Source organism: Rhinatrema bivittatum, chromosome 2, assembly GCF_901001135.1.
Source record: "Rhinatrema bivittatum chromosome 2, aRhiBiv1.1, whole genome shotgun sequence".
Classification (NCBI taxonomy): domain Eukaryota; kingdom Metazoa; phylum Chordata; class Amphibia; order Gymnophiona; family Rhinatrematidae; genus Rhinatrema; species Rhinatrema bivittatum.
This window is the reverse complement of record NC_042616.1, coordinates 388,211,151-388,238,054: the sequence shown is the minus strand read 5'-3', so window position 1 is coordinate 388,238,054 and position 26,904 is coordinate 388,211,151. Positions and strand designations below refer to the sequence as shown.

Here is a 26,904-nt window from a genome sequence, read left to right as displayed (position 1 = left end):
GAGAAGCCTTTTCTAGAGGTTCAAAAGGTGGCTTCATTAATTGATTCAAATTCCATAGGACTGGAATCTTTTGCACTGGAGGTTTCACGTACCATAAAATTTTCATAAATCTCGATACCAGTGGATGACATTTTCCGTTTTATTCACCACTCCCTTTCTAATAATTCCCAACATTCTGTTTGCTTTTTTGACTGCCAAAGCACACTGAACCGACGATTTCAATGTGTTATCCACTATGATGCCTAGATCTCTTTCTTGGGTGGTAGCTCCTAAAATGAACCTAACATTGTGTAACTATAGCATGGGCTATTTTTCCCTATATGCATCACCTTGCACTTATCCACATTAAATTTCATCTGCCATTTGGATGCCCAATTTTCCAGTCTCACAAGATCTTCCTGCAATTTATCACAATCTGCTTGTAATTTAACTACTCTGAATAATTTTGTATCATCTGCAAATCTGATTACCTAGTCATATTTCTTTCCAGATCATTGGGTCCCAAATTAGATCTCTGAGGCACTCCACTACCCACTCCCTTCCACTGAGAAAATTGTCCATTTAATCCTACTCTGTTTCCTGTCTTTTAGCCAGTTTGTAATCCACGAAAGGACATTGCCCCTATGAGGAAAGACTAAAGAAGTTAGGACTTTTCAGCTTGGAGAAGAGATGGCTGAAGGGGGATATGATAGAGGTGTTCAAAATTATGAGAGGTCTAGAATGGGTAAATGTGAATCAGTTATTTACTCTTTCGGATAATAGAAGGACTTCGGGGCACTCCATGAAGTTAGCATGTGGCACATTTAAAACTAATCGGAGAAAGTTCTTTTTCACTCAATGCACAATTAAACTCTGGAATTTGTTTCCAGGGGATGTGGTTAATGCAGTTAGTGTAGCTGGGTTTAAAAAAGGATTGGATAAGTTATTGAAGGAGAAGTTCATTACCTGCTATTAAGGTTACTTAGAAAATAGACACTGCTATTACTAGCAACAGTAACATGGGATAGACTTAGTTTTTGGGAACTTGCCAGATTCTGGATTCCCAATGTTAGAGACAGGATGCTGGGCTTGATGGACCCTTGGTCTGACCCAGTATGGCATGTTCTTATGTTCTTAAAAGAGATGGGTTTATTGTGTACTGAAATATGGTAAGCCACTATTACACTGAGATGTACTCTTAAAGAGGATGTAGCAAGGCCTGAGGCATAAAGGGAGAACATGTAGATTAGCAAATGCTTAGGTTTGTAAGAGAACGGATCCAAGGCATTGTGATGGAACCATATGGAGTATCTTTCCATTTAAAACACAGTTTTGACTAGTTGAGGTTTTCCTATGTCTTCAATGTGTCTGGGCAAAAAAAGACAAATGATTATTGAGCATTCAACATCAAAGCCATCAGGTTGAGGGATGGAAGGTTCGAATGATATAGCATTCTTTTATCTTGAGACAGCAATGCAGAATCTGTCTCCAGATGTATAGGGGACTGCTGAAAAGTTGTATGAGATATGCAAACTAGAGATGTGAATCGTGTGATCGATCGTCTTTTAACGATCGATTTCGGCTGGGGGGGGGAGGGAATCGAATTGTCGCGGTTTTGTTTTTGTAAATATCGTGTAAATCGTAAATCGTGGGAGGGCGGGAAAACCGGCACACTAAAACATCCCTAAAACCCACCCCGACCCTTTAAAATAAATCCCCCACCCTCCCGAACCCCCCCAAAATGCCTTAAATTACCTGGGATCCAGAGCGGGGGTCCCGGTGTGATCTTTTACTCTCGGGCCTGCGGTGCGTTGTAGAAATGGCGCCGGCGCTACCTTTGACCTGTCATATGACAGGACAAAGGTAGCGCCGGCGCCATTTTGTTTTTTGTCCCCCGACGTCAGGAGCGTAGGAGATCGCTCCCGGATTCCCACTGGACCCCCAGGGACTTTTGGCCAGCTTGGGGGGGCCTCCTGACCCCCACAAGATTTGCCAAAAGTCCAGCGGGTGTCTGGAACGACCTCCTGCAGTCGAATCGTGTTGCCGTACGGCTGGCGCCATTTTTACGCCGTATGGCCGGCGCCATTTTGTACGGCAAAACAATTCGAGTGCAGGAGGTCGCTTCCGGACCCCCGCTGGACTTTTGGCAAGTCTTGTGGGGGTCAGGAGGCCCCCCAAGCTGGCCAAAAGTCCCTGGGGGTCCAGCGGGGGTCCGGGAGCGATCTCCTACGCTCCTGACGTCGGGGGACAAAAAACAAAATGGCGCCGGCGCTACCTTTGACCTGTCATATGACAGGGCAAAGGTAGCGCCGGCGCCATTTCTACAATGCACCGCAGGCCCGAGAGTAAAAGATCACACCGGGACCCCCGCTCTGGACCCCAGGTAATTTAAGGCATTTTGGGGGGGTTCGGGAGGGTGGGGGATTTATTTTAAAGGGTCGGGGTGGGTTTTAGGGTTGTTTTAGTATGCCGGTTTTTCCGCCCTCCCCCTTCCCCTTCCCCCGATTTACGATTTTTGACGATAAATCGGGGGAATTCCTATTGTATCGCGCTTCTAACGATTTTTGACGATTTAAAATATATCGGACGATATTTTAAATCGTCAAAAAACGATTCACATCCCTAATGCAAACCACATTTGTCTGGGCCACACTGGAGCTATGAAAATCAAGAGAACGTTTGTACTGTCCTGGCAATCAGTGGTATCGGTAGAAAAGCATGCATGAGGCTTGTTCCCCAATTGATTAAGAAAGTGCCCTGAACTAACTCGAGATTAATGAACAGAAATGAACAAAATTGATCGAGCTTTCTGTTCTGCTCCAACACAAAATAGTTCAACTGACGACAGACCCCATTCGTTAAATAGTTTGCCGATTGCTGCTGAGTCCATTCATGTGGATGAAATATTCTGCAAGGTGATCCACTAATGTGTTGGAGATCACTGGAAGAGAGATGGCTTGTCCAGCAGCTTGATTCCTGATTGCCTACTATCAAATCTTTAATGCTTTCTGGAAGAGGATCTGTGACCCTGTGACTCCTTGTTTGTTGACATTAAACAAGGTAACTTGATTGTTGGTTTGAATCAAGTTAGTTTTTCCTTGAAGATGATGTGTGAAGGTCATTAGAGAATACTATGCTCTTAGTTCCAGCAGATTGATCTGAAAGTTGCTTTCCTCAAGAGACCAAACGCCCTGGGTCTGAAAGAATCCTGTGAATGTGCCCCATCCCTTTGTGGAGACATTCGTCATTTGATGGGGGGACAGCGCAAAGTGGAGCTCCATCCTGAAGCACACGGGGTTTAACTACCAACACAATTCCTGTTTCATATCTCTGGAAGTTTGTACTATCATTGACATGGCTATAGAGCGCTGAGAAGTCAGCAGCTTGTAAATGAGTGATCTGTTGATGCTCGCTCAATCTGATGGTAGAAACACCTTCTAGGGGTGTGCATTCATTTTCGCCGTATTAGTGATCCGCAACGTATATTGCACTATTCGTAGTATTCGTGGGGAAGCGAAACATATCGCGATTCCCCACGAATACACGAATCTTCGCCGAATTATACGGCCACCTAAATAAAAATTTAAACAAACCCCCCCACCCTCCTGAACCCCCCCCCAAGACTTACCAAAACTCCCTGGTGGTCCATCGGGGGGTCCGGGAGCCATCCCCTGCACTCACACCCTCGGTGCCGGTTTCATCATGGCGCCGATAGCCTTTGTCACAGGGGCTACCGGTACCATTGGTCAGCCCCTGTCACATGGCCATTGGCGCCATCTTGTGCTCCTACCATGTGACAGGGGCTGACCAATGGCACCAGTAGCCCCTGTGACATAGTATGGGCAAAGGCTATCGGTGCCATTTTGAGTACTGGCATCGGACGGCCGGAGTGCAGGAGGTCGCTCCGGGACCCCCGTTGGACCCCCAGGGACTTTTGGCCAACTTGGGGGGGGGCCTCCTGACCCCCACAAGACTTGCCAAAAGTCCAGTGGGGGTCCAGGAGCGACCTCCTGCATGCCAGCCGTCCGATGCCAGTACTCAAAATGGCGCCGATTGCCTTTGTCCTCACTATGTCACAGGTACCGACGGTCGGCCCCTGTGACATAGTGAGGGCAAAGGCGATCGGCGCCATTTTGAAAACTGGCAGCAGATCGCCTTTGCCCTCACTATGTCACAGGAGCTACCGGTGCCATTGGTCAGCCCCTGTCACATGGTAGGAGCACAAGATGGCGCCAATGACCATGTGACAGGGGCTGACCAATGGCACCGGTAGCCCCTGTGACAAAGGCTATCGGCGCCATGATGAAACCGGCACCGAGGGTGTGAGAGTGCAGGGGATGGCTCCCGGAGTCCCCGCTGGACCACCAGGGAGTTTTGGTAAGTCTTGGGGGGGGGGGGGTCAGGAGGGGGGGGGGGGTTGTAGTTAATTTTAATTTTAGCTGGGACACGAATAGAAATCGCCGTATTAACACATCGAGGCGCCATACGGCCGAATGCAACGTATCTGCTCCCAGACGAATCCGAATCACGAATGCAATGTATGGCGTCCCTCTGCACATCCCTAACACCTTCTCTTGCAGTGAGTCTATCCATTCTCCAATGAACTGTATTTTCTGAGTTGGCACTAGCTTTGACTTTTTGAAGTTTTCCAGATATCCCAAATGCTGAAGAAGATGGTTTGCTTTGTGCTAAGAGAGCAACACTTCTTCCAGATAGTTCACTGTAACTAGCCAGTTGTCCAGGTATGGGAAAACCAGAATTCCTAGAAATACAGGCGGGCTGCTACCACTGAGAATCATTTGGAGAAGCTCTTGGAAATGCCAACAGGCCAAATGGAAGCACTTTGTAATGATAATGGGAAGAATCTACCTGGAAAACAAGGTAGCACCAGTGGGAGGGATGGATGGGTATATGAGCATATGTACCCTTCAGATTGAGTGAGCACATGCATTCTTCCTTCTGTATATAGGGAAGAATCGTGCTGAGGGAATTCTTTTTGAATTTCTCTTGATGTTTGTGCATCTCTTGATGTTTGTGCATTTCTCTTGATGTTTGTGCACCCCTCCCACTCCCCCCCCCCCATCTACTCTTTCACCTTCATCCATCCCTCCAGTTCCGTCCTTTCCCGATATGATTCAGTTATTGTATTCATTTACTGCTTTTAATTAATTTTATCTCCTGTTGAGATGAGTTCCATGAGTTTCATGAGTTCGCAAGTTATGTTTAGACGAGTTAGAGACATGTTCTCCATTGTTTTAACTGGCAACTTTGTTACTTGTACCGCCCTAGAGCGAAATTGATGTTTTATTGTGAACCAATATGATTTGTATTTTACAGGAATGTCGGTATATAAAAAAATAAAATAAATAAAATAAGTGACTTAAATCCAAAGTGGTCCTCAATCCTCTTGATTTCTTCGGGATGAGGAAATATCAGGCGTAGAAGCAGTATCCATGTTTACATACAGGAACTTGTTCTATCGCTCATGATTTTACTTCTAGACTGAGTTGAGACAAGTGAGATGGTAGTTGGGAGAAAAAAAAATGGTATCCAGACTCCATGATCTTGAGGAATTATAAATCCTTGGTTGGTGCATCAGAACAGAAAACTTTTGATTGCTTGAAGGGATCAAAAACTGGGCCCAGGTTTAGGTCCGGCCCATCGTGTCGTTTTTGGCTGACAGTGCTTCCACTGTTGAGGTCTGCCTGGAAGTTGCTGCTGTTATTGGGCTGGAAAAGGTAGTAGATAGTGCTGTGGAAAAGGTTGGAATAGGTGCTTCTGAAAGTATGGGCTTTTGTAAGAAACGAAGGAGCATTTTGAAGAGGAAGACTGTTTTTCAGAGTTTTTGACAAAAATTGTATCCTCCAGACATGGGAGTTCCGCCAACTTCTTGTATATATCGCCTCAGATGCTACTAGCCCTAAGTCATGCCATACATCAAGCTTTGATGGAGGCTGAAGAGATCCATGAGAATTAATTGAATGATTCATAATCAGAATGGAGAAGATGTTTTATTCATTCCTCTGCAGCCAACAGCAGTTGAATGTAATAGCTGTCGCTATCCACAGGTTGTAGAAAATGTGTTAGGTTTTAATGCAGTCATATAAATATTGTACTATATTAACCTGGTGAGTGGAGATGGAGTGATGTATGGAGCTCTGAAATACTTTCTTCCGAAAAATGTCTATTAGCTGATAGTCATTGCCTGGAGGTGAATTTGAATGAATTCTTGTCTTTTTTGCCTTTTTCAGTGCAGACTTGACAGACTGATGGGGCAGATGTATGATGCCAAATCCCAGTGACCTCTGAACCTTGAGATCTAGCTTTCTAGTCAACGGAACACAAGAAGTACATGTTTCTCACTTTCTCATCTTTATCAGATTCAGTATGTTGTGGTCTGGAAGAGCCACTGGTTCTGATGGTAAGGATATGCATTTATTGTTCCATGTTTCATTTGTTACAATGGTACACACATTCCTCGTGGATTTACAGTATGTGCATAAGAACATAAGAAATTGCCATACTGGGTCAGACCAAGGGTCCATCAAGCCCAGCATCCTGTTTCCAACAGAGGCCAAAACCAGGCCACAAGAACCTGGCAATTACCCAAACACTAAGAAGATCCCATGCTACTGATGCAATTAATAGCAGTGGCTATTCCCTAAGTAAAATTGATTAATAGCCATCAATGGACTTCTCCTCCAAGAACTTATCCAAACCTTTTTTGAACCCAGCTACACTAACTGCACTATCCACATCCTCTGGCAACACATTCCAGAGCTTTATTGTGCGTTGAGTGAAAAATAATTTTCTCCGATTAGTCTTAAATGTGCTACTTGCTAACTTCATGGAATGTCCCCTAGTCCTTCTATTATTCGAAAGTGTAAATAACCGAGTCACATCTACTCGTTCAAGGCCTCTCATGATCTTAAAGACCTCTATCATATCTCCCCTCAGCCATTTCTTCTCCAAGCTGAACAGCCCTAACCTCTTCAGCATTTCCTCATAGGGGAACTGTTCCATCCCCTTTATCATTTTGGTTGCCCTTCTCTGTACCTTCTCCATCGCAACTATATCTTTATGTATATGTTTATTAAAGAGTTACACGTGTACCATCTGTCTTAGGCACATACTATAAATCCACGAGGTATGTGCATATCGCTGCAACGAATGAAACAAATGGAGCAATGAATGCACATCCTTATCTGATGGTGTGTCCAGTATTTGAAGGTGTTTAAAGACTTCCAACCATACACTGACATCACATGTCTTTCCCATATTTTGCACACATTTTGAATAGGTAAGGTCCTTTGGGGGTGAAGTATGGTCAAGATGACACAGAAGTGGGTCAGAAGGTATACCTGGAAAATCATCTTCTGAACCTAATGGTATGGGCTCATTAATCCAGGACACCAGTCATAAAGAAGATGATATGGGGGTTCTCCAGTTTGCCCTGGAAGGGAAACACCCTGGTATACCACATCTGACTAACTTGACTCCTCTGCAATTGAGTGGGAAGATGAAGACCCTCATAGCAAGGTTTCTGATGTGTTCACTCCAGTAGGTGGAACTGGCACTCTGATCTGAGGGATCATGTAGTGAAATGGAGAAGAGAGGTTGAATAGTTCCTTCTGTCTCCTTATTCAAACAGGTAAAGACAGTTTTCAGCAGATCTGCAATCTGTTCAAGTGACAGAAAGAACAACTTCTTTGGAGACAAGCATGGGTTCTTGTTCCTCAACAGGAAGTATGTTGGAGGTGTGCAGAACTTTGGAATATAGTGGGTCTGGTGTCTCCAATTGGAAGAACTCTACCTTCAATATTGAAGGAGTGAGGACATAGTAATTGGAGGAGGCAGAGGCAACAAATCTTTTACACCTTTTCTGAGGTGACTGGCATATAGCTGTGTAGGTAATGCAGCAGGATGACTTGATATGTAAATAATGGTACTATGGGAACCTTGTGCTTTGATGGGAGTCAAATGTCTGGAAGCTGCAGAAGAATGCTGCTTCAAGTGCTTCAAGAATCTCTTGGGCTATGTCATCAAAACTGATGCTGTGTCGGGATGTTTCTTCAATGTATGCATCGGCTGTATAGAGATTGGGCTGAATATGCACAGGTCAATGGAGACTACCCACTGCTCCTTACTCACCACTGAATATACCCAAGAGAAAAATGTTACCCCTATTATCAGCCTGCCTTCTCTTCCCACCGGTTGAAATCTATCTTTGGTCCAGACCCCAAAGGAAAATATTGCTGCTGACCCTCGCCAAGGGAATGTTTGGAGGGGCTGTTTGAAGGGAGGGATCAGATGTAAGAAGGATTTGAGGGTTGAATCAGTGATTGAGGTGTGAAGTTTGGAAAGCCCTATTCTACAGCAATATCAATAGAATGAAGTAACATTTCACAGTAAAGTATCCTTTATAAAGCATTAACAAGCAATAAATATTAAATTATTTGAAAGGTCATGTATAGATGATTTACCAGCTAATCAAGAATGTCAAAGCCAAAAAAACCTAAGCACTCATTAGAAAGTTTCATTTGGGGTGTCTAACCTGCAACCCACAAATATCCCTTTTGTGGCCAATCAGCCAAATTAACTCTTGGCAGATTAACTCTTGGCAGATTTGTTACAATGTATGAGTGCAGGGACAAAGTAGAGGCTGGTAAGCAGTGGCAGCAGCGAAACATGGCCAGCAGGTGTGATATAGTGGCATTGCAGAGACAGGCACCGAGAACATGCATTAACTGCCCCTAAGGTTGCCAACTGAGACCCTTCCACTACAAGCACGTTTTCTTATCCCCTGCATTTCTCATCTTTTGCCTTTCACCTGGCCTGCAACATTCACTCTTTTTTTCACTCACTCTCCCAGCATTCGTTCCCCCCTCCCTTAAGCTTCCTCCCCATCTATCTCTCTCCTCATCTTTCACTCCAGCATTCATCTCCATTTTGTGAACATAAGAACATAAGATATGCCATACTAGGTCAGACCAAGGGTCCACCAAGCCCAGTATCCTGTTTCCAACAGTAGCCAATCCAACTCGCAAGTATTTGGCAAGTACCCAAACATTAGATAGATCACAAGCTACTATTGTTTATTAATTACTGTCATAGCATTTTATGGATTTATCCTCTAGGAACTTATCCAAATCTTTATAAAACCCAGTTACACTAACTGCTGTAACCACATCCTCTGGCAATGAATTCCAGAGCTTAATTATGCGCTAAGTGAAAAATAATTTTCTTTTACTTTTTTAAATGAGCTCCTTGCTAACTTCATGGAGTGCCCCCTGTTCCATCTATTATCTGAGAGAGTAAATATCCAATTCACAGTAATAACTCAAGGTGGGGATTAGGTAAGAGTGTAGGGGGTTAGGGGCCACTTTGACATTCTACGTGACACCTACGAACAGAACAGTGGTCTCTTGTGAAGATCTGATGGCCTTTGGAGTGAGGAAACTCACTCCAAGATGAGATTTGGGCAAGGTTCTCTCAACCTAGCTTGATGTAGTCCTCACTCCAAAGGTCATCAAATCTTCATGAGACCACTGTTCGGTTCGTAGGTGTCACGTAGAATGTCAAAGTGGCCCCTAACCCCCTACACTCTTACCTAATCCCCACCTCGAGTTACTAGGTGGCCCTACCATAGGGATACAAATACCTGCCTATGGGCCATGATATTATGGCCACACTCTCTCTCTCTCCAATTCACCTGAAATAGGCCTTACGGGAGACATCACAAAGGGCAATGAAACCTTACCTCACAGCAGCTATCGCAATTCAAAGAGGTGTAGTTAAAATCAGCATTACAGGTGTGCAAGAGCTCTTTGCAGACAGGCTAACCCAGCCCACTCTCCACCCCTAACTTCTCCTATTTTTTGAATTTGCATCACACCATATGAGATGGTGCAATCGCATGCAGTAAGGGCCTATCACATGCGTTAACGGGGCTTTTCACATGCGATAAGCCCTTAACGCATGCAAAAACGCCTTATCACATTTTGATAAATGACCTCCTAAGTTTGTACCTGAGGCAATGGAGGGTAAAGTGACTTGCCCAAGGTCACAAGGAGCAACAGTAGGACTCAAACCCTGCTCTCCTGGTTCATAGCCCACTGTTTTAACCACTAGACTACTCCTCCACTCCTTGCTTAATCTTTCCACAATGGCCTTATCTTTTCTAAGTGTCTCTTTAACTCATTGATCATCCAACGGTCCAATTGACTCCCTTGCAGGCTTTCTGCTTTGGATATATTTAAAAAAGTTTTTATTGTGAGTTTTTGCCTCTATAGCTAACTTCTTTTCAAATTTTCTCCTAGCCTGCTTATCAATGTATTACATTTAAAGTGCCAATGCTTATGCTTTTTCCTATTTTCTTCTGATGGATCCTTCTTCCAATTTTTGAAGGAAGATCTTTTGACTAAATATAGCCTCTTTCACACCTCACCTTTTAATCATGCTGGTAATAGTTTTGTCTTCCTTCCACCTTTCTTAATGCATGGAATACATCTGGTCTGTGCTTCTAGGATGGTTTTTTTTTTAACAATGTCCACGCCTGCTGCATTTTTTTTTTTTAAACTTTGTTGCTGCAACTTTTAGTTTTTTTCTATTTTTCTGATTTTGTCAAAGTTTCCCTTTTGAAGGTTTAGCACTAGAGCCATGGATTTACATACTGTCCCCTTCCAGTCATTAATTCAAATTTGATCATATTATGATCACTATTGCCAAGCAGCCGCACCATTACTTCTCTCACCAAATTCTGCGCTCCACTAAGAATTAGATCTTAAATTGCTCCCTCTCTTATCAGCTCCAGAACCAATTGCTCCATAAAACTCTCTTTTATTCCATCCAGGAACTTTATCTCTCTAGCATGCCCTGATGTTTCACTTACTCAGTCAATATTGGGGTAATTGAAATCTCCCATTATTACTACACTACCAGTTTGGTTAGCTTCCCTAATTTCTCTTAGCATTTCACTGTCCATCTCACCATTTTTGCCAGGTGGACGGTAGTATACTTCTATCACTATTCTCTTCCCCAACACACAAAGGATTTCAATCCATAAAGATTTGATTGTACGTTTAGTCTCATGCAATCTAGGATCTTTATCCTGTTGGACTCTATGTCAACCCAGACATAATGCGCCACCCCCAACCAAGATGCTCCTCTCTGTCATTGCAATATAATTTGTACCCTGGTATAGCACAATCCCATTTGTTATCCTCCTTCCACCATATCTCTGAGATGCCAATTAAGTCTATGTCATCATTCACTGCTATACACTCTAATTCTCCCATCGTACTTCTTAGACTTCTGGCATTAGCATACAAACATTTCAAAGTGAGTTTTTTGTTTGTATTTATATTCTGGTTTTCAGTTGACAGGGATAAATTAGAATCTTTTAGCTCAGGTGAGTTTTTAATTATAGGCACTTTACTAGTTTTCTTATTGGAACCTCTCTGTTGGGATGCCTTAACTCTAATGCTTCATTAGTATCCTTTGAAGATGTCTGCCTCCGAACCATGTGCTGCTGAGTGACTGTCGGCTTTCCCCTTTGTTCTAGTTTAAAAGCATTCACCTGTTCCTTGTCACCACCTCAGTATCCACCCCTCCTCTCATTCCAATTACTCCAGTATTCACCCTTCTCATTACAATCCCAAAATTCACTCCATTATAGAAACTCTCCCAATATTCAATCCCCTATAGAAACATAGAACATGATGGCAACATCTTTCAGGCCAATCTGGCTAACCATACCTTCTGCTCAGCTTTACGTTTGCTTGATCTCCCTCAGAGATCCTGTGCTTGTTCCATGCTTTCTTAAATTCTGACAGTGCTTTCATTCCCACTAACTCATGACCCATCCAGCATTAACCTGCTCCTTGTCATCATCTCAGCATTCATACCTGTCATCTTATGCCCCCCCCCAGCATTCACTCCAACATTATCCTACCTTTCCTAGTTTTAACCCATTACCCAACCCAGAATTTACTCCTTCCTCATGACTCATCATCATCTCAGCATTCACCTCCTGTTTGTGACTCAACCTCATTATCACTCCTCAACATTCATGTTTTCCTCATTATCCCCCAATATTCACCTCCTCTTCTTCACATCCCAGAATTCATCCCTTGTTACCCACTTCCCCCAGCAATCACTCCCTCTTTAATCATCCCATCTCCTAATATCCATCCCATTTACCTCCCTTGCCATCTCATATCCCCTAGCTGGAAATCTCCCACTTGTTAGTCAGCATTCATACTTTCTTCAAGATTCATCACCCCACCCCAGGATTCAACCTCTTTTAATGACTGTAATTAAGATGGGCTGCATTACTATTAAAATTGTTTTCGTATGAATGTTGTGGCTGTGATGTGCTGTATTCTAATTGTTATTGTGTTGTATTCATATTGGTATTTTTATTACCATTTTGTTATGATTTTATGTTATTTGTAAAATGAGATGAGTTTAGTTGCAAACTGCTTTGATTATTTCTGTTAAAAAGCATAATATCAAAATTAATAAAGTGAACTAAGATTTGTCATCACTCCCAGCATTCAGTCCCTTCTTGTGACTCTTTAGCTCCAGTATTCACCCATTCTGTCAACTCATCTTCAACATCCTTCTTCTCCAGTATTTACCCCCTTCATCACCCATCTCTCCAGCATTCAACTTCTCATCACCCTTCCTTCTTCACCAAACATCACCCCACCTCCCCAAGCATACTCCCCTTCACCTCCCGCTCTGCGCCCAGCATTTACCTCTCCTCATTACTAACCCAACATTCACCCCTTCATCATCTTGTGTCCTGAATTATGAAGGCAGTTTCAAAAAGTACATTTTTAGTAGTTTTCTGAAGGCTGGAGTGTTCATTGCTAGTCTGATTTAGAGAGGTGTGAAGCATCACAGTTTTGGAACTGCATCTGGGAAAACTCTCTAGTGAGGTGCAAGTCCTTAACTGGTGGCACCATTAGGTAAGCTTATTATAGTTACCTCAGAGAGTGTGAAGGGATGTAGAAATTCAAGTGACAATTCAGGGAGTACATTTTAAGGCATTAAAGACCAGAACCAACATTTTAAACTTTATTTAGTGAACTATTAGAATCCAGGTTATGAATTTTAAGATGGGGGTGATTCTTTCAGACTCCTTAGTACTCAACAGTATTTGAATTACAGTGTTTTATATGAGGGTCAGGCATCAGACAAGTTTTGGGGGATTCTGACATAAAGCTTGCAGTAGTTGAAAAGGGAGATCACACAGGCTTCAGTGACTGTGGCAAAGGTGGGGCTATCTAAGAAGGAGCAGAAGTGGTGTAATTGCCATAGTTTAAAAAAAAAAACGTGTTCTTTTTTGCTACCACCTTGTCCTGAGGCTCAAAGGTAAGCTTAGAGTCCAATATGAATTCCAGGCTATGGATTTGGTAGCTAAGGGGAATGAATATTAGAACGAAATCTTTGAGGGCTATGGTGCCTTGAGACATCATTTGCAGCTACCTGGGATTTTCTCCCATTTTTTATTCAGTCTCCTCCTTTCTTATCCATTGCAGTAAAATCTTTGAGAGGAATATGCAGTTCAAAGGGTGAAGGAGCAAAATCATCATTTGACCTCCGACCAGAAAAGTGGCATGATGGACTAGACTGCTGTCCTCCTCCTGCTGCTTCTCTTGTTGGGAAGTCTTGATCTGGGGCATTGGGATGTCTAGGGTGCTGACTTGGGATGTGGGAAGGGGCAGTTGAAGAGAAAGGAAGGGGGGGGGGGGGGGATGGACCAGAGCCTCGAGGATGGTAGGGTAGGCTGGAGCCTTGACAGTGAGACATGGGGTGGGAGTTGAACTTGCCAACTTTAGGAGCATGGGAGAGCAGAGAGGCTCAACTTTGATGGCCCTTCTCCTCCTCATGCCGGGTCCTGTGCAACCTGTGCCACATTTTGCCAACCAGTTAATATGAGCCACACAGGACACCTCAGCGTGTGACTGCATCCATGTTACTGTAGCTACGTGAACACTGCCATGATCTGCATATTATTATTTTAGTAAATCTCACACTGAAGTGATATATATCATGCACTTAAAAAATGGCAGGTAATATACTTTTATCTGCCTGTTTTCACACACTTCACTTCCTAGACCCAAATGTTTATGCTTGTTTTGGAATATACATTGTGACCCTTTTGTATGAACTATATTTACTGTTTTCAAAGTTGTCCTTCCCTGGAGCCACACTTTTACCTTTTCATTCTGTATTTGTATTTTACACATATCAGTGCGATGGCTGCAAAGAATTCTGATGAAGGTCAATAAAAGAGTGCCTTTATTTACTTAAATTAATTGAGAGAGGTACTAACTATGACTTACCTTTCACACAAATGAAAAAAGAATGAAAAACTGTAATTTTCTTTATAGTACCATTTACTTTATATATCCAAAATATCTGTTTACTAGCATTTTAGCTTTAAGTTAGATGCCATCTATAACTGTAGTGAGTATAATCTGTAAACACAAAATTAATCTTGATGCGATAGCAATTTGAATACTTAAAATGTACTTTAAAATAAAATAGAGAGTAGAAATATTTTGCTTGAATAAGAAAATGACTTACTTCTTTTTCTAGTGTTTTGTTATGGAAAAGCAATGATATTCGTTGAATGTCTTCAGATTTTAACCACTGCCTAAAATAACGAAAAAAGCATAAATTAGCATTTAAAAAAGCACTACCTTTACTTTTGTTGCTTTGAATAGAACATGCTTGCCTTTCATGAATTCTCTTTTAAACATGAATACTAAGCAAGGAATGGGAATAAACAAATTCACTTGAAGATTCACACAAGAAAGTGAAATGATTACAGGTGATATTTTGAAATCTCAAAAAGCTGGAGTCAAGGATATTTTCTTGAGATTCCAAATGCAGAAAGTCTTGTCAGGCAGAGAGGGTATATTTATTTATATTTATTTATTTAACATTTTTATATACCGAGGTTTTGGTAACAATGTTACTAATCACTTCGGTTTACATATAACTTTGGGATGACATAACATATGTGTATTTATAAGTGTAGTATAAAAACTCCCCTTAAATCAACTGTAAATAATAGGATGCTTCAATCTAAAAATAAAAATAAATAAGATATGAATGAAAAGATGAAAAAAATTAAAAAAATGTAATCATTAAATCTTACTCATTTAATCCTTGCACCACTGCCCAGGCTCCCCATTTCTTTTTAATTGACATGCCCATAGTTGCATTTATTTCTTGACATCTTTATTACTGCAACAATTTTCTATAGCCTCTCTTTAAGTTCCAGATCTCATGTCTTTGTCATATCTGCTGTTCTGCTGATTTTATTGCTCATTTCATCATTTGTTCCAAACAAAGACCATATGACTCCTACCCTTGGAACATTTTGCTGGTTTCCTTATTTTTTTCTAGCATCGTCATCAAAAGCTTGGTCTATGATTTCAAACTCCTTCAACTACCTGGCATGACCCACTAATATCTCCTTGTCTCATCAATGACACTTAATCCTGGACAGAAGGAACTGCTGCTGCTAACCAGTACACACAGGAACTATATTTCCAGCCTTAGCCACACTCATTGTGTGTAACATTAAAAATGAAGGGCTCTTGCTTGAATCGCTCTACCATTGAGATACCTCTCTGATTAAACTGCAGTGGGTGAAAGTTTTAAGACTGTCTGCTAGGCACAACGCCTCTGGAAAAGAGCTCCTTATAACAGGAGCCACGATGTAGAAAGTGCAGTCACTAGTGCTGCACACCCTGGAGTGCACTGTTGCATACTGGGTAGGAAAGCCCCTTTTATTGGAGAACTAGATTTATATGAAAGTTGGTAACATACATATACCTGTTCTGACAGAAGTCTTGTTAGATTTTAAATTATCTTTGAAGTCACAGATTAAAGAAGTAGGCACTTGAGTATTTTTTAAGCTTTGAATGATTCAGCCATTAAAGTTTTAAGTGTCTGCTGAAGATTTAGAATTATTTTATAGGCATTAGTAATCTGCAAGCTAGATTACTGCAATTCATACTGGGCCGGATTTTAAGACTTACGCGCGGGCATAGATTTGTGCGCGCAATCTATTTGTTTATTCCCATTCCTTGCTTAGTATTCCGTGTGAAAAATTTGTGCGTGTAACCCGGCACGCACAAATCTACACCTGATTTTATAACATGCGCATGCAGCTGTGCGCATGTTATAAAATCTGGGGTCGGCGTGCACAAAGGGTTGCACACTTGTGCACGCCGAGCCCTAGGGGAGCCCCGATAGCTTTCCTCATTCCCTCCGCCCCCCCCCCCACCTTCCCCTCCCTAACCCGCCCCCAGCCCTATCTAAACTCCCCCTTACCTTTGTTAAATAAGTTGCATCTGCCTCTGGGCAGGCGTAGGTTGTGCGCTCCGGCGAGTGCCGGCTTGTGAACCCCTGGCACGGCCGCTGTGCCGGAGGCCTCGGTCCCGCCCCCACCCCACCCCTTTTTCAAACCCCTGGGCTTGTGCGCGTCACCGGGCCCATGCAAAATAGGCTCAGCACGCGCAGGAGTTGGTTTTCGGGGTTATGCGCGTAATATACGTGTGTAATCCTTTTAAAATCTGCCCCTATATGTGGGGTTACAAAAGATCCTAACTTTCAAATGTATTCATAGTACTGGATTTGTGAGTGTAAGTAGAAGTATGGAGATTTATCCTAATATTTTATAAATTCTGCAGCACATTGTTTCAGAGCTTATAAAATACAGCATATTTCTGCTCTTAAAGTCGCACATATGTTTTAGTATGCATGAATATATGCAATGCACTGAAATTGCTTACTTTCTCTAGTTGTTTTATAAGTATATGCTTGTCTATTTTCCGTGTGAAAAATAAATAACATGTATTCGTAAAAGCCTGCTTTACATGCAGAGGTAGGTATTTTATGAAGTATGCACATATACTGTTTTGAAAATACTTGTGTACTTGAGATCACCAATTTTCTGATACCTTCCCTAGGTCTCCAGTAGAGATGTGATTAGTCCGAAACTTTTGGTTTGGCTTTCGTTATCTGCCCGCTGTGGGAAATTTAGTTTCCCGCGGTTCGGACCGATTTTTTTTCGGCTGTCCCAAACCGAAAAAAAAAAAAACCAACTCACCCCAACCCTTCAGATTTAATTAATTACAACCCCCCACCCTCCTGACCCCCCCAAAAACGTACCGAAAGTCCCTGGTGGTCCAGCGGGGGTCCCAGGAACGATCTCCCGCTCTCGGGCTGTCAGCTGCCAGTAAACAAAATGGCACCGGTGGCACTTTGCCCTTACCATGTGACAGGGGCTATCGGTGCCATTGGCCAGCCTCTGTCACATGGTAGGATCTTAAAAAAAGGCATGGGCCATCCATTGCTCCTATGTGACAGGGGCCAAACAGGGACTTTTGTTAAGTCTTGGAGGGGGGAGTCGGGCAAGTCTTGGGGTGGGGGGGGGGGGTGGGTCAGGAGAGTGGGGGGTTGTAATTAATTAAATTTGAAGAGTTGGGGTGGGTTTTGGTTTTTTTTTTATGTGCCCTTTCTCCCCCCCAAAAACAATAAGAAAACCGCACAAAGTTTTGTGCGTTTTCCTATCGTTTCGTCGACCCCCAAAACGCGACGAAATAGGAAATATCATCTATATTTCCTATTTCGTTGCAAATGAATGCACATCCCTAGTCACCAGTCTATCTCCAGTTCACCTAGATCCTCTAGCACATCACCCTGAAATCCCCAGAACTCACCTAGAACTGCCACCCAAAAACTGCAGACAAGTCTGATTTCACTTATGCTAGTCCAGAGATTCCCAAACCTATCCTGGAGGTCCCCCAAATAGTCATGTTTTCAGGATATCTACAATGAATATTCATGAGAAAAATTTGGATGCATGAGCATCCAACTATACCCCAAAACCCACCCCAACCCTTCAAATTTAATTAATTGCAACCCCCCACTCTCTTGCCCCCCCCCACCCCAAGACCCCTAAAAACTTGACTGGCTGAAGGTCCTCCAGGACAGGTTTGCAAACCACTGAGCTAGGTAACTAGCAGCTGAGAGAGTGTATAAACAAGTTAGCAAATGTATACATATATCTCTCTCATACAATAGCAACTACTGCATGTGTTTCTGAATCCCACCCCAGAAACCCCTTTTTTGCACCAGTAAAATGTGTGCAAAACCAAAACTATGCACATACTTTCATTATTTATAAAATAGCATGTGCATGAATACAAGTTATTTAATGCACATATATGCTATTTTTACACATGGAACCCCACTGTAAATTTACATATATGATTTTACTGAAAGTGTTACAATTAGTTCAAAATGCAGTAGAGAGGTTCATTACCAGTGTTGTGTCTAACAAAACTAATGAAAATGTATTGGTTGCCTATTGAGCAAAGAATTCGATTTAAATTATCATCTGTGGTTCATTTACTACAGTGATGGATGGTATCGTTTGAATGATTTATCAAGATTTTATGTTTAAGAAGAACATAAGAACATGCTATACTGGGTCAGACCAAGGGTCCATCAAGCCCAGCATCCTGTTTCCAACAGTGGCCAATCCAGGCCATAAGAACCTGTCAAGTTCCCCAAAACTAAGTCTATCCCAAGTTACTGTTGCTAGTAATAGCAGTGGCTATTTTCTAAGTTCACTTAATTAATAGCAGGTAATGGACTTCTCCTCCAAGAACTTATCCAATCCTTTTTTAAACACAGCTATACTAATTGCATTAACCACATCCCCTGGCAACAAATTCCAGAGTTTAATTGTGCATTGAGTAAAAAAGAACTTTCTCTGATTGTGGCAATCCTGAAATCCTGATTGCAGAGGTGTGCCTCCAGGAGAGGGGTTAGGAAACACTGGTTAAGTGAATACTGTGGGAAACAACCTACATTAAAAGCTGTATTCATTTTTAATGCAGTTTAATAAATAGATCTCATATTGAGCCATGAATCCAAAGTTTTAATTCAGTTTCTTGTTTTTTGATCTAAAAGATGAACATATTTCAGTTGTCATGCCTTTCTTTTCTTCATATACTTAAAGTTTACTTTAAGAACTAGTACTGACAATCTCCTTCCCAAAAAAGACCCTCCTAGGTCCTCCCCTCCTTGGCATCTTTTTCTAACGTATATAAATATTTAAGCCCCGGCTTCGAACACACCCTCCCCTAAATGCTGTCCTCTACTTCGTCCGAGACCATCCTTTACCAGCAAGAGCCCCTGATTGTGTCCTGATTGAAAGAAGTGCTGTCCCATGGTATGCTGGTGTTAAGCTTAAATATAATGGACAATGACGGCTCATCTTGGCTTGGAGGACTTGTTTGGTCTCTCCTATATGTTTTTTCAGGGTATTTTTTGTACTGGATGAAGTATATCACATTGCTAGATTTTCAGATGAATGATCCATGTACTTCTAAAGATTTGCAGGATGCAGTCAGGATGACAGTTTGTGTGTACATATACAGTTGTGCTCATAGGTTTACATTTAAAACATGAGTGAACAGACAAAACACGTCTGTTATTTTTAAGGTGTTTCTAATTGTACTATTCTGTGATACATAATAGTTTTAATCATTAAACAAACCAAAGCAATAAGGGAAAAATTAAATGGTCCTCCTCAAAAGTTTGCATAACCTTGAATGTTTGAGTTTATAATATACACACACAGGTTGAGACTAGGGATGTGCATTTGTTGACATTTGTGCATCTATTTGTTTCGCCACTAAGCACATATATAACGAATGGACATATGTGCACATAAAACAAATGGTGTGCGTGTACATCTATTGTGAACCCACACAGGCACACACCATTCGTTGTGTGAACATTCATTTATTTGCCACATATGCGCTTAGTGGCGAAACAAATCAAATAAATGGACGCAGGTATGCACATTCCTATTTGAGATGGCAATGAAGGGTAGGCATCTACACCTGTGCCTTGTTTGATTTTAATTAGTGTTTGTGAATAAAAAGTCAGTGAGTTTCTTAGCTCTTGAGAAACCCTTGTTCATTTCATCCAAGGCTGCACTGACTTTGGTGGTTACTGATGCATGGGGAAAGCAAAAGAACCATCAAAGGATCTGCGAGCAAAAGTAGTTAAATTTTATAAACGAGGAAAAGGATATAAAAAGATTTCCAAAGGTTTTAAAAAGCCAATCACTACTGTCAATCAGTACTTTTCAAATTCTGATCAGGAAGTGGAAAATTATGGCTTCTGTTAATACCATGGTAGAGCAAGAAAGATTTCAGACACAACTGCCGGGAAAATTTCTCAGGATGCAAAGAAAAACCCACAAGCAACTTCTATTGAAATTCAGGCTTCTCTGAAACAAAATGGTGCAGGTGTTTCACCATGCATAAGGAGATACTTGCTTTAAAAAAAAAAAAAGCCATTGCTGCATCAACTCAGCAAACAGCCTGCTTACAATATGCCAAACACCACCTACAGAAGCCTCAAAACTTTTGGAACAAAATAATTTGGAGAGATTAGATCAAAATTGAATGTTATGATCACAGCCATAAACACTATGAAGAGAAGCACACTATCCTTACTGTGAAGCATGAAGGTGGATCTCTGCTGTATTGAGAGATCTAGGCGTCATAGTGGATAACACATTGAAATCATCGGTTCAGTGTGCTGCAGGATTCAAAAAAGCAAACAAAATGATAGGAGTTATTAGGAAGGGAATTGTTACGCTTGGGCTGAGTTCAGAGGTAGTGAACACCACCCAAAAGGGTGGCTCCAGGTGGAGAGAGACAGGGATGGATGGAAACCGTGCCTGGGTCCCGGCTGGGTCAGGGCAGACAGCAAGTATCAGTGTCTGGGTCTAGGCTGGGTCAGGGCAGGAGGCAGATAGCAGTGTCTAGGTTCAGGCTGGGTCAGGGCAGGCGGCAGATAGCAGTGTCTAGGTTCAGGCTGGATCAGGGCAGGCGGCAGATAGCAGTGTCTAGGTTCAGGCTGGGTCAGGGCAGGAGGCAGAGCAAGGCAGGTCAGAAGGCCCGTAGGCCACACACACACAGAAGGCCCGTAGGCCAGACACCGTAAGCGGGGCAAGGCAGGTCAGAAGGCCCGTAGGCCACACACCGTAAGCGGGGCAAGGCAGGTCAGAAGGCCCGTAGGCCACACACCGTAAGCGGGGCAAGGCAGGTCAGAAGGCCCGTAGGCCACACACACACAGAAGGCCCGTAGGCCACACACCGTAAGCGGGGCAAGGCAGGTCAGAAGGCCCGTAGGCCACACACACACAGAAGGCCCGTAGGCCACACACCGTAAGCGGGGCAAGGCAGGTCAGAAAGCCCGTAGGCCACACACACACAGAAGGCCCGTAGGCCACACACCGTAAGCAGGGCAAGGCAGGTCAGAAGGCCCGTAGGCCACACACGCACAGAAGGCCCATAGGCCACACACCGTAAGCGGGGCAAGGCAGGTCAGAAGGCCCGTAGGCCACACCCACACAGAAGGCCCGTAGGCCACACACAGTAAGCAGGGCAGAGAGCCCGTAGGCCAAAGACACACAGACAGTAGAGCAGAGGGCCCGTAGGACTGCACGCACAGTAAGCAAGGCAGGGCAGGGCAGAAGGTCCGAAGACCATACACAGCACAAGGTAGAAGGCCCGAAGGCCGCGCAAGGCAAGGCAAGGCAAGACAAGACAAGGTAGAAGGCCCGAAGGCTGCGCAAGGCAAGGCAAGACAGAAGGCCTGAAGGCCGCGCAAGGCAAGGCAAGACAGAAGGCCCGAAGGCCACGCAAGGCAAGGCAAGGCAAGACAAGGTAGAAGGCCCGAAGGCCACGCAAGGCAAGGCAAGGCAAGACAAGGTAGAAGGCCCGAAGGCCACGCAAGGCAAAGCAAGGCAAGACAAGGTAGAAGGCCCAAAGGCCACGCAAGGCAAGGCAAGACAAGGTAGAAGGCCTGAAGGCCACGCAAGGCAAGGCAAGACAGAAGGCCCGAAGGCCCCGCAAGGCAAGGCAAGGCAAGACAGAAGGCCCGAAGGCCACGCAAGGCAGGGCAAGGCAAGACAGAAGGCCCGAAGGCCACGCAAGGCAGGGCAGGGCAAGACAGAAGGCCCGAAGGCCACGCAAGGCAAGGCAAGAGAAAAGGCCCCAAGGCTAGGCAAAGCAAGGTCGAAGGACCACACGCACAGCAAGGAAGGCTAGAGCAGGGAGCCCATGCGAGCTCGATGCCGAAGCGCTGAGGGAACTGTCAGGCAGGGCTATAAGGGAAAGCCCAGAACATAGAGAGGAGAAGGGAGATAGACTGGGCCTGTCAGGAGAGTCAGCTCTAGAGGGACCCCTGGTGGTGAGGCGGTTGCACAGCAGCCATAGCCGTAACAGGAATGGTGAATAAAATGTCATAATGCCTTTGTATCGCTCCATGGTGAAACTGCACCTTGAATACTGTTCACAATTCTGGTCGCCGCATCTCAAAAAGGATATAGTTGCGATGGAGAAGGTACAGAGAAGGGCGACCAAAATGATAAAGGGAATGGAACAGCTCCCCTATGAGGAAAGACTAATGAGGTTAGGACTTTTCAGCTTGGAGAAGAGACGGCTGAGGGGGGGATATGATAGAGGTGTTTAAAATCATGAGAGGTCTAGAACAAGTTAATGTGAATCAGTTATTTACTCTTTCAGATAATAGAAAGACTAGGGGGCACTCCATGAAGTTAGCAAGTGGCACATTTAAAACTAATCGGAGAAAGTTCTATTTCACTCAACACACAATTAAACTCTGGAATTTGTTGCCAGAGGATATGGTTAGTGCATTTAGTATAGCTGTGTTTAAAATAGGATTATATAATTTCTTGTAGGAGAAGTCCATTACCTGCTATTAATTAAGCTGAATTAGAAAATAGCCACTGCTATCACTAGCAACAGTAGCATGGAATAGACTTAGGTTTTGGGTACTTGCCAGGTTTGTTGCCAGAGGATATGGTTAGTGCATTTAGTATAGCTGTGTTTAAAATAGGATTATATAATTTCTTGTAGGAGAAGTCCATTACCTGCTATTAATTAAGCTGAATTAGAAAATAGCCACTGCTATCACTAGCAACATTAGCATGGAATAGACTTAGGTTTTGGGTACTTGCCAGGTTTTTATGGCCTGGATTGGCCACTGTTGGAAACAGGATGCTGGGCTTGATGGACCCTTGGTCTGACCCAGTATGGCATGTTCTTATGTACTAGGTGCGGTCTCACCATGGAGTGATACAGAGGCATTACGACATTTTCTGTTTTATTAACCATTCCCATCCTAATAATTCCTAACATTCTGTTTGCTTTTTTGACTGCTGCAGCACACTGAGCCGATGATTTCAAAGTATTATCCACTATGATGGCTAGATCTTTTTCCTGGGTGGTAGCTCCTAATATGGAACCTAACATCATGTAACTACAGCAAGCGTTATTTTTTTCTATATGCAACACCTTGCACTTGTCCACATTAAATTTCATCTGCCATTTGGATGCCCAATCTTCCAGTCTTGCCGGCCCCAGGCAATGGAACTCCCTCCCTACTCTGCTCAGACTTGAACCATGTTACTCTAAATTTAGAAAGAAACTAAAGACTTGGCTCTTTCGACGAGCCTACCCAGACTAGACCCTCCCCTCACTCGCCCTCCCTTGCCCACCCAACACTCCCTTACACACAACCCCGGTACGAGTTAACGGCCACGTGGCTCCCTTTCATTCCTGTTACATGAATTGTGTTTATAATCTGTACCTTTGTATATAACAATCTTTTACCTTGTATATAAGTTCCTACCAGCCCTCTCATTCCACATATTCATATAAATTGTTATTTAATTTGTGAGTTACGCTTTACTTCCTCCTACTCTGCATTCTCTCGTTTCAACTACATGTTTTGCTCCCCTCCCCCTGCCCTGTTCATTGTACTTTGTTTCCAAGCTGTCCATTATAATGTAAACCGGTATAATGTTTGCACACTAATGCCGGTATATAAAAGCCTCAAATAAATAAAGAAGGTCCTCCTGTAATGTATGTATCACAATCCGCTTGTGATTTAACTACTCTGAATAATTTTGTATCATCTGCAAATTTGATATCCTCGCTCGTCGTATTCCTTTCCAGATCATTTATAAATATATTGAAAAGCACCAGTTCAAGTACAGATCCCTGAGGCACTTCACTGTTTACCCATTTCCACTGAGAAAACTGACCATTTAAACCTACTCTCTGTTTCCTGACTTTTAGCCAGTTTGTAATTCACGAAAGGACATTGCCTCCTATCCCATGCCTTTTTAGTTTTCTTAGAAGCCTCTCATGAGGGATTTTGTCAAATGCCTTCCGAAAATCCAAATACACTACATCTAATGGTTCACCTTTATCCACATGTTTATTAACCCCTTCAAAAAAATGAAGATTTGTTAGGCAAGACTTCCCTTGGGTAAATCCATGTTGACTGGGTTCCATTAAACCATGTCTTTCTATATACTCTATGATTTTGTTCTTTAGAATAGTTCCCACTATTTTTCCCGGCACTAAAGTTAGGCTCACTGGTCTATAGTTTCCTGGATCGCCCCTGAAGCCCTTTTTAAATATTGGGGTTACATTTGCCACTCTCCAGTCTTCAGATTCAACGGATGATTTTAATGGTAAGTTATAAATTGTAACTAATAGATCTGAAATTTCATTTTTGAGTTCCTTCAGAACCCTGGGGTGCACACCATCTGGTCCAGGTGATTTGCTACTCTTTAGTTTGTCAATCTAGCCTACTACATCTTCTAGGTTCACAGTGATTTGGTTCAGTTCGTCTGACTCATCACCCTTGAAAACCATCTCCGGAAGTGGTATCTCCCCAACATCCTCATTAGTAAACACGGAAGCAAAGAATTAATTTAGTCTTTCTGCAATGGCCTTATCTTCCTTAAAAGCCCCTTTAACCCCTCCGTCATCTAACGGTCTAACTGACTCCTTCACAGGTTTCTTGCTTCGGATATATTTTAAAAAGTTTATATTATGAGTTATTGCCTCTACAGCCGACTTCATTTCAATTTCTCTCTTCGCCTGTCTTATCAATGTTTTACACTTTACTTGACAATCCTTATGGCTTACCTATTTTTTTCAGATGGATCCTTCTTCCAATTTTTGTAGGATTTTTTTTGGCTAAAATAGCCTCTTTCACCTCACCTTTTAACCACGACTGTAATCGTTTTGCCTTCCTTCCACCTTTCTTAATGCGTGGAATACATCTGGACTGTGCATCTAGGATTGTATTTTTAAACAATGTATATTCCTGTTGAATACTTTTAATCTTTGCAGCTGCACCTTTTAGTGTTAAAGCTGTAGATGTACTTATTGTTTCCCTACCAGTTATTAGTTTAAATTTGATCATGTTATGATCACTATTGCCAAGTTGCCCCACCACCGTTACCTCTCTCATCAAATCCTGCATTCCACTAAGAATTAAATCTAAAATAGCTCCCTCTCTTGTTGGTTCCTGAACCAATTACTCCATGAAGCAGTCATTTATTACATCCAGGAACATTTTGTCTCTAACAAGTCCTGATGTTACATTTACTCAGTCAATATTGGGGTAATTGAAAACTCCCATTATTATTGAACTGCCAAATTGGTTAGCTTCCCTGATTTCTCTTAGCATTTCATCATCTGCCTGACCATTTTGTCCAGGTGGGCAGTAGTATACTCTTATCACTATACTCTTACCCAACACATATGGGATCTCTACCCATATAGATTCTACTGAGCATTTAGTCTCTTGTATGATCTTTATCCTGTTGGACTCTATACCCTCCCGGACATAAAGTGCCACACCCCCACCAAGTTGATCCTCCCTATCATTGCGATATAATGAATAAAGGTAGAGTGGAAGTGGGTTGAGCTTAGAGATGGGAGAGGAGAGATAGTGGAGTGTGGAGGAGTTGGGGCCTAAGAGGGCAAAGTGAAATTGGTCTGACTAGGGGAGTAAGGCAAGAGGATGGAAGGGACACTCATACAGTGTGGGGCGGATTTTAAGAGCCCTGCTCGCGTAAATCCGCCCGGATTTACACGAGCAGGGCTTGCGCACCGGTGCGCCTATTTTACATAAGCCTGCCGGCGCGCGCAGAGACCCGGGACTCGCGTAAGTCCCGGGGTTTGTCGAGGGGGGCGTGTCGGGGTGTGTCGGGGGCGGGGCCGATCGGCGCGGCGTTTTCGGGGCATGTCAGCGGCGTTTCGGGGGCGGGCCCGGGGGCGTGGTTTCGGCCCGGGGTGGTCCAGGGGCGTGGTTGTGCCCTCCGGAACCGCCCCTGGGTTGCGTCTAGGCACGCCAGTGGCCCGCTGGCGCGCGGGGATTTACTTCTCCCTCTGGGAGGCGTAAATCCCCCAACAAAGGTGGGGGGGTTTAGACAGGGCTGGGGGGGGGGTGGGTTAGGTAGAGGAAGGGAGGGGAAGGTGAGGGGAGGGCGTTAGCGAATTCCCTCCGAGGCCGCTCAGATTTCGGAGCGGCCTCAGAGGGAACGGAAGTAGGCTGCACGGCTCGGCGTGCGCCGGCTACACGAAATCGGTAGCCTTGCGTGCGCCGATCCAGGATTTTAGCAGATACGTGCGGCTCCGCGTGTATCTACTAAAATCCAGCGTACTTTTGTTTGCGCCTGATGCGCCTACAAAAGTACGCGAGGGCGCCCTGTTTGAAAATCTACCCCTGTATTTCTAGGGAAATTCTGCTCAAAATATTTAAAAGTCTGCATTTTTGAATAATTACTTTTCTTTATTACATTTTAAATTACTCACTCAAAAACTATGATTTATATTGGGTTATTTTGACTAATATAAAGTATGCAGAATTTTGCAGAAGTTTAAATTTTTGTGTGCAGAATACCCCCAGGAGTAAAATCTTCACAAAAAAGGGACAGCTTATGGCAGGAATTTCCCCATTGATGCATGGAAGTACAGT

General features: G+C 43.3%; 1 protein-coding gene across 1 annotated transcript in view; it reads right to left on the bottom strand.

Annotated features, from left to right (window-relative positions):
- The window catches only part of ADCY2 (adenylate cyclase 2), a 1,371,519-nt gene that overhangs the window by 304,033 nt on the left and 1,040,582 nt on the right, over positions 1–26,904 (bottom strand). Inside the window, exon 13 of the mRNA XM_029590013.1 lies at positions 14,578–14,647. Within this exon, the coding sequence (XP_029445873.1) occupies positions 14,578–14,647 (70 nt within the window). The remainder of the gene's footprint in view (positions 1–14,577; positions 14,648–26,904) is intronic.